At 45.4% G+C, this 9,522-nt stretch overlaps 1 protein-coding gene across 2 annotated transcripts in view; it reads right to left on the reverse strand.

Annotated features, from left to right (window-relative positions):
* Positions 1-8,348, reverse strand: part of gstt2 (glutathione S-transferase theta 2) — a 142,109-nt gene extending 133,761 nt beyond the window's left edge. Inside the window, exons 1-4 of one of the 2 annotated variants that reach the window (XM_061893717.1) lie at positions 7,733-8,070; positions 2,097-2,184; positions 245-395; positions 9-185 (exon numbers count right to left, since the gene is read on the reverse strand). In XM_061893717.1, coding sequence (XP_061749701.1) covers positions 9-185; positions 245-395; positions 2,097-2,184; positions 7,733-7,856 — 540 coding nt within the window. In that variant the 5' untranslated portion in view covers positions 7,857-8,070. Of the gene's footprint in view, positions 1-8; positions 186-244; positions 396-2,096; positions 2,185-7,732 lie in introns of both variants that reach the window. The other variant, XM_061893722.1, reaches the window with a different exon arrangement.
* Between the last annotated feature and the right edge of the window lie 1,174 nt (positions 8,349-9,522).

Here is a 9,522-nt window from a genome sequence, read left to right on the forward strand (position 1 = left end):
AGTCTGACCTGCATGAGCTCGCAGGCGGCGAGCAGGTCCGCCAGCGTGATGTCATCGCCGCACAGGAAGGGCTGTCTCCGCAGGAACATGGACTCCAGCAGGTCCAGCGTGGCGTCCAGCTGGGACAAGGCGCGGGACAACAGCGCCTGGTCCACGCCAGAACCGGTCCGGGTGGGGATGAGGACCTGGCGAGACAAGGTGGTCAGTCAGCAGGGGCGGTGGAGGCGTGGCTTGTGGTCCGCACCTCCAGCAGGAAGACTTTGGCGGCGTGCGGTCGAGTGTTGGTGTGATGCCACGCCGTGTACTCCTCCACTCGGGCCCGCCTCTCTGGTTGCCGTGGATACCAGTGCTCGGCAACCTCGTACTTGCTGCACAGGTACTTCAAGATGGCGGCACTGCAACACACACACACTTTAGTGGTACACACACACACACTTTAGTGGTACACACACACACACACTTTAGTGGTACACACACACACACTTTAGTGGTACACACACACACACACACTTTAGTGGTACACACACACACTTTAGTGGTACACACACACACTTTAGTGGTACACACACACACTTTAGTGGTACACACACACACTAGTGGTACACACACACTTTAGTGGTACACACACACACTTTAGTGGTACACACACACACTTCAGTGGTACACACACACACACACACACTTTAGTGGTACACACACACACTTTAGTGGTACACACACACACTTTAGTGGTACACACACACACTAGTGGTACACACACACTTTAGTGGTACACACACACACTTTAGTAGTACACACACACACACTTTAGTGGTACACACACACACTTTAGTGGTACACACACACACTTTAGTTGTACACACACACACACACTTTAGTGGTACACACACACACTTTAGTGGTACACACACTTTATTAGTACACACACTTTAGTAGTACACACACACACACTTTACTACTACACACACTTACTTTTCTAGTACACACACTATTAGTACACACACTCTTTATTGTACACACTCTTTATTAGTACACACACTTTCTTTATTAGTACACACTTAGTTTATTACATGCACACTTTTATTAGTACACGCTTTATTACGTGCACACTTTGTTCATTAGGACACACTTTGTTTATTACATGCACACTTTGTTTATTGCATGCACACTTTGTTCATTAGTGCACACATTTTATTACACACACACACACTTTGTTTATTACATGCACACTTTGTTCATTAGTACACACTTATTACATGCACACTTTGTTCATTAGTACACAATTATTACATGCACACTATTACGTGCACACTGTTCATTAGTACACACTTTGTTTATTACATGCACACTTTCTTCATTAGTACACACTTTGTTTATTACATGCACACTATGTGCACACTGTTCATTAGTACACACTTTGTATATTACATGCACACTTTCTTCATTAGTACACACTTTGTTAATTACATGCACACTTTGTTCATTAGTACACACTTTTTTTATTACATGCACACTTTGTTCATTAGTACACACTTTGTTCATTAGTACACACTTTGTTTATTACATGCACACTTTTTTTATTACATGCACACTTTGTTCATTAGTACACACTTTGTTCATTAGTACACACTTTGTTTATTACATGCACACTATTACTTGCACACTTTGTTCATTAGTACTCACTTTGTTTATTACGTGCACACTTTGTTCATTAGTACACACTTTGTTCATTAGTACACACTTTATTACATGCACACTTTGTTTATTACATACACACTTTGTTCATTAGTACACTTTTTTATTACATGCACACTTTGTTTATTGGACACACACTCTGTTTATTTACTACACACTCTTTATCAATTTATGTGCTTCCAAATCATTTAATGTGGCCTGCGATGTTTTTTTTATGTGTTGTCACATTATTTAAAGTGGCCTGCATGTCATTTAACATGAATTTAAGTGGCCTTCTGGGGCCACAATTATTGTGATGGGGCCCCTCTGTTCAAACTAATGTGATACCCTTGGTTTGGTGTGTGTGTGTGTGTGTGTGTGTGTGTGTGTGTGTGTGTGTGTGTGTGTGTGTGTGTGTGTACCTCTCAGTGAGCACAAAGCCGTCGACTTCTATGACAGGAACTTTCTGCACGGGGTTGATGTCGGTGAAGTGTGCACTCTGCTGTTCTCCTGCACGACAACACAACTACTTGACTACACAACAGGTGTCGGTGAAGTGTGCACTCTGCTGTTCTCCTGCACGACAACACAACTACTTGACTACACAACAGGTGTCGGTGAAGTGTGCACTCTGCTGTTCTCCTGCACGACAACACAACTACTTGACTACACAACAGGTGTCGGTGAAGTGTGCACTCTGCTGTTCTCCTGCACGACAACACAACTACTTGACTACACAACAGGTGTCGGTGAAGTGTGCACTCTGCTGTTCTCCTGCACGACAACACAACTACTTGACTACACAACAGGTGTCGGTGAAGTGTGCACTCTGCTGTTCTCCTGCACGACAACACAACTACTTGACTACACAACAGGTGTCGGTGAAGTGTGCACTCTGCTGTTCTCCTGCACAACAACACAACTACTTGACTACACAACAGGTGTCGGTGAAGTGTGCACTCTGCTGTTCTCCTGCACGACAACACAACTACTTGACTACACAACAGGTGTCGGTGAAGTGTGCACTCTGCTGTTCTCCTGCACGACAACACAACTACTTGACTACACAACAAGTGTCGGTGAAGTGTGCACTCTGTTGTTCTCCTGCACAACAACACAACTACTTGACTACACAACAGGTGTCGGTGAAGTGTGCACTCTGCTGTTCTCCTGCACGACAACACAACTACTTGACTACACAACAGGTGTCGGTGAAGTGTGCACTCTGCTGTTCTCCTGCACGACAACACAACTACTTGACTACACAACAGGTGTCGGTGAAGTGTGCACTCTGCTGTTCTCCTGCACGACAACACAACTACTTGACTACACAACAGGTGTCGGTGAAGTGTGCACTCTGCTGTTCTCCTGCACAACAACACAACTACTTGACTACACAACAGGTGTGGGTGAAGTGTGCACTCTGCTGTTCTCCTGCACAACAACACAACTACTTGACTACACAACAGGTGTGGTGAAGTGTGCACTCTGCTGTTCTCCTGCACGACAACACAACTACTTGACTACACAACAGGTGTCGGTGAAGTGTGCACTCTGCTGTTCTCCTGCACGACAACACAACTACTTGACTACACAACAGGTGTCGGTGAAGTGTGCACTCTGCTGTTCTCCTGCACGACAACACAACTACTTGACTACACAACAGGTGTCGGTGAAGTGTGCACTCTGCTGTTCTCCTGCACGACAACACAACTACTTGACTACACAACAGGTGTCGGTGAAGTGTGCACTCTGCTGTTCTCCTGCACGACAACACAACTACTTGACTACACAACAGGTGTCGGTGAAGTGTGCACTCTGCTGTTCTCCTGCACGACAACACAACTACTTGACTACACAACAGGTGTCGGTGAAGTGTGCACTCTGCTGTTCTCCTGCACGACAACACAACTACTTGACTACACAACAGGTGTCGGTGAAGTGTGCACTCTGCTGTTCTCCTGCACGACAACACAACTACTTGACTACACAACAGGTGTCGGTGAAGTGTGCACTCTGCTGTTCTCCTGCACGACAACACAACTACTTGACTACACAACAGGTGTCGGTGAAGTGTGCACTCTGCTGTTCTCCTGCACGACAACACAACTACTTGACTACACAACAGGTGTCGGTGAAGTGTGCACTCTGCTGTTCTCCTGCACAACAACACAACTACTTGACTACACAACAGGTGTCGGTGAAGTGTGCACTCTGCTGTTCTCCTGCACGACAACACAACTACTTGACTACACAACAGGTGTCGGTGAAGTGTGCACTCTGCTGTTCTCCTGCACGACAACACAACTACTTGACTACACAACAGGTGTCGGTGAAGTGTGCACTCTGCTGTTCTCCTGCACGACAACACAACTACTTGACTACACAACAGGTGTCGGTGAAGTGTGCACTCTGCTGTTCTCCTGCACGACAACACAACTACTTGACTACACAACAGGTGTCGGTGAAGTGTGCACTCTGCTGTTCTCCTGCACGACAACACAACTACTTGACTACACAACAGGTGTCGGTGAAGTGTGCACTCTGCTGTTCTCCTGCACGACAACACAACTACTTGACTACACAACAGGTGTCGGTGAAGTGTGCACTCTGCTGTTCTCCTGCACGACAACACAACTACTTGACTACACAACAGGTGTCGGTGAAGTGTGCACTCTGCTGTTCTCCTGCACAACAACACAACTACTTGACTACACAACAGGTGTCGGTGAAGTGTGCACTCTGCTGTTCTCCTGCACGACAACACAACTACTTGACTACACAACAGGTGTCGGTGAAGTGTGCACTCTGCTGTTCTCCTGCACGACAACACAACTACTTGACTACACAACAAGTGTCGGTGAAGTGTGCACTCTGTTGTTCTCCTGCACAACAACACAACTACTTGACTACACAACAGGTGTCGGTGAAGTGTGCACTCTGCTGTTCTCCTGCACGACAACACAACTACTTGACTACACAACAGGTGTCGGTGAAGTGTGCACTCTGCTGTTCTCCTGCACGACAACACAACTACTTGACTACACAACAGGTGTCGGTGAAGTGTGCACTCTGCTGTTCTCCTGCACGACAACACAACTACTTGACTACACAACAGGTGTCGGTGAAGTGTGCACTCTGCTGTTCTCCTGCACAACAACACAACTACTTGACTACACAACAGGTGTGGGTGAAGTGTGCACTCTGCTGTTCTCCTGCACAACAACACAACTACTTGACTACACAACAGGTGTCGGTGAAGTGTGCACTCTGCTGTTCTCCTGCACGACAACACAACTACTTGACTACACAACAGGTGTCGGTGAAGTGTGCACTCTGCTGTTCTCCTGCACGACAACACAACTACTTGACTACACAACAGGTGTCGGTGAAGTGTGCACTCTGCTGTTCTCCTGCACGACAACACAACTACTTGACTACACAACAGGTGTCGGTGAAGTGTGCACTCTGCTGTTCTCCTGCACGACAACACAACTACTTGACTACACAACAGGTGTCGGTGAAGTGTGCACTCTGCTGTTCTCCTGCACGACAACACAACTACTTGACTACACAACAGGTGTCGGTGAAGTGTGCACTCTGCTGTTCTCCTGCACGACAACACAACTACTTGACTACACAACAGGTGTCGGTGAAGTGTGCACTCTGCTGTTCTCCTGCACGACAACACAACTACTTGACTACACAACAGGTGTCGGTGAAGTGTGCACTCTGCTGTTCTCCTGCACGACAACACAACTACTTGACTACACAACAGGTGTCGGTGAAGTGTGCACTCTGCTGTTCTCCTGCACGACAACACAACTACTTGACTACACAACAGGTGTCGGTGAAGTGTGCACTCTGCTGTTCTCCTGCACGACAACACAACTACTTGACTACACAACAGTGTCGGTGAAGTGTGCACTCTGCTGTTCTCCTGCACAACAACACAACTACTTGACTACACAACAGGTGTCGGTGAAGTGTGCACTCTGCTGTTCTCCTGCACGACAACACAACTACTTGACTACACAACAGGTGTCGGTGAAGTGTGCACTCTGCTCTTCTCCTGCACGACAACACAACTACTTGACTACACAACAGGTGTGGGTGAAGTGTGCACTCTGCTGTTCTCCTGCACGACAACACAACTACTTGACTACACAACAGGTGTCGGTGAAGTGTGCACTCTGCTGTTCTCCTGCACGACAACACAACTACTTGACTACACAACAGGTGTCGGTGAAGTGTGCACTCTGCTGTTCTCCTGCACAACAACACAACTACTTGACTACACAACAGGTGTCGGTGAAGTGTGCACTCTGCTGTTCTCCTGCACGACAACACAACTACTTGACTACACAACAGGTGTCGGTGAAGTGTGCACTCTGCTGTTCTCCTGCACGACAACACAACTACTTGACTACACAACAGGTGTCGGTGAAGTGTGCACTCTGCTGTTCTCCTGCACGACAACACAACTACACAACAGGTGTCGGTGAAGTGTGCACTCTGCTGTTCTCCTGCACGACAACACAACTACTTGACTACACAACAGGTGTCGGTGAAGTGTGCACTCTGCTGTTCTCCTGCACGACAACACAACTACTTGACTACACAACAGGTGTCGGTGAAGTGTGCACTCTGTTGTTCTCCTGCACGACAACACAACTACTTGACTACACAACAGGTGTCGGTGAAGTGTGCACTCTGTTGTTCTCCTGCACGACAACACAACTACTTGACTACACAACAGGTGTCGGTGAAGTGTGCACTCTGCTGTTCTCCTGCACGACAACACAACTACTTGACTACACAACAGGTGTCGGTGAAGTGTGCACTCTGCTGTTCTCCTGCACGACAACACAACTACTTGACTACACAACAGGTGTCGGTGAAGTGTGCACTCTGTTGTTCTCCTGCACGACAACACAACTACTTGACTACACAACAGGTGTCGGTGAAGTGTGCACTCTGTTGTTCTCCTGCACGACAACACAACTACTTGACTACACAACAGGTGTCGGTGAAGTGTGCACTCTGCTGTTCTCCTGCACGACAACACAACTACTTGACTACACAACAGGTGTCGGTGAAGTGTGCACTCTGCTGTTCTCCTGCACGACAACACAACTACTTGACTACACAACAGGTGTCGGTGAAGTGTGCACTCTGCTGTTCTCCTGCACGACAACACAACTACTTGACTACACAACAAGTGTCGGTGAAGTGTGCACTCTGCTGTTCTCCTGCACGACAACACAACTACTTGACTACACAACAGGTGTCGGTGAAGTGTGCACTCTGCTGTTCTCCTGCACGACAACACAACTACTTGACTACACAACAGGTGTCGGTGAAGTGTGCACTCTGTTGTTCTCCTGCACGACAACACAACTACTTGACTACACAACAGGTGTCGGTGAAGTGTGCACTCTGTTGTTCTCCTGCACGACAACACAACTACTTGACTACACAACAGGTGTCGGTGAAGTGTGCACTCTGCTGTTCTCCTGCACGACAACACAACTACTTGACTACACAACAGGTGTCGGTGAAGTGTGCACTCTGCTCTTCTCCTGCACGACAACACAACTACTTGACTACACAACAGGTGTCGGTGAAGTGTGCACTCTGCTGTTCTCCTGCACGACAACACAACTACTTGACTACACAACAGGTGTCGGTGAAGTGTGCACTCTGTTGTTCTCCTGCACGACAACACAACTACTTGACTACACAACAGGTGTCGGTGAAGTGTGCACTCTGTTGTTCTCCTGCACGACAACACAACTACTTGACTACACAACAGGTGTCGGTGAAGTGTGCACTCTGTTGTTCTCCTGCACGACAACACAACTACTTGACTACACAACAGGTGCACGGGAGGGTGCGCGCGCAGTCCTGGCGGGCTCAAAGTCCACTAGGACAACAAAGTCCAGTGACGTCACAGAGCCAGAAGTCACACGTCCTACCAACACGTACACATGCAAACGACAGTAATGACGTCATGGTGCTATTCAGTTATGACGTCACGAGGAGGTTAGTGCGTCACCTTTCCTGAGCGCCACCGTGTGGACGCGGTGCGGGATGTCGGCGACATTGACCAGGATGTGGACGGCGCGGCAAGGCTGAGAAAGAAGGTCCAAGTAAAGATTGACCACGCGGCTCGTCGCCATTCAACTTTGAAAAAGAAGACTTTGTTACAAGCGTCACTCGCCGTCCTTCTTCTTCTTCTTCTTCGTGTTTTTATTCGGCAGATTTCTTCTTCTTCGTGTTTTTATTCGGCAGATTTCTTCTTCTTCGTGGTTTTATTTTGCCTGTCGTGTCAGAGCAGATACATTTGTTTGGCGCCCCCTGGCCGCCGATACTTACACTGCACTGCAGCTCTTTTATTTCTATTTTTGACTTCCGTTTGTCGCTTCATGTTTTAATGTAGTCAAGAGTCAAGGTTTTAACAGGCTGCGGTCTGAGGCGGGAAATACTGTTTTGTGGTCAAAAGTGACGTCTATTTTGGTGACGTTTACTTTTTAGTTTGTGCAAAACCACGATTATGTTGATTTATGTTGTGATTTTTAATCAATACAGGTTTAAATAACAAATGTTTTCACTTTTCTCAGGGCCAAATAAAGTCACTTAAAAACCATAAACAATATTTATCATGTAAAGAATTATTATTATTATTTTTTTTGTACAAAGTACCAACTCACAGAACAATTAGCCCTCGAACTACAACCATAATGACATTAAATACAGTAGTGTAGTAGACCTAAGTATTCATTAAGTACCACCATGATGACAACATTAAATACAGTAGTGTAGTAGACCTAAGTATTCATTAAGTACCACCATGATGACAACATTACACACAGTAGTGTAGTAGACCTAAGTATTCATTAAGTACCACCATGATGACAACATTAAATAAAGTAGTGTAGTAGACCTAAGTATTCATTAAGTACCACCATTATGACAACATTAAATACAGTAGTGTAGTAGACCTAAGTATTCATTAAGTACCACCATAATGACAACATTAAATACAGTAGTGTAGTAGACCTAAGTATTCATTAAGTACCACCATGATGACAACATTAAATACAGTAGTGTAGTAGACCTAAGTATTCATTAAGTACCACCATGATGACAACATTAAATACAGTAGTGTAGTAGACCTAAGTATTCATTAAGTACCACCATGACAACATTAAATACAGTAGTGTAGTAGACCTAAGTATTCATTAAGTACCACCATGATGACAACATTAAATACAGTAGTGTAGTAGACCTAAGTATTCATTAAGTACCACCATGACAACATTAAATACAGTAGTGTAGTAGACCTAAGTATTCATTAAGTACCACCATGATGACAACATTACACACAGTAGTGTAGTAGACCTAAGTATTCATTAAGTACCACCATGATGACAACATTAAATACAGTAGTGTAGTAGACCTAAGTATTCATTAAGTACCACCATGACAACATTAAATACAGTAGTGTAGTAGACCTAAGTATTCATTAAGTACCACCATGATGACAACATTAAATACAGTAGTGTAGTAGACCTAAGTATTCATTAAGTACCACCATGATGACAACATTACACACAGTAGTGTAGTAGACCTAAGTATTCATTAAGTACCACCATGATGACAACATTAAATAAAGTAGTGTAGTAGACCTAAGTATTCATTAAGTACCACCATTATGACAACATTAAATACAGTAGTGTAGTAGACCTAAGTATTCATTAAGTACCACCATGATGACAACATTAAATACAGTAGTGTAGTAGACCTAAGTATTCATTAAGTACCACCATAATGACAACATTAAAT

The sequence above is a fragment of the Nerophis ophidion genome, linkage group LG01 (genome assembly GCF_033978795.1).
Source record: "Nerophis ophidion isolate RoL-2023_Sa linkage group LG01, RoL_Noph_v1.0, whole genome shotgun sequence".
In the NCBI taxonomy this organism is placed as follows: Eukaryota; Metazoa; Chordata; class Actinopteri; order Syngnathiformes; family Syngnathidae; genus Nerophis; species Nerophis ophidion.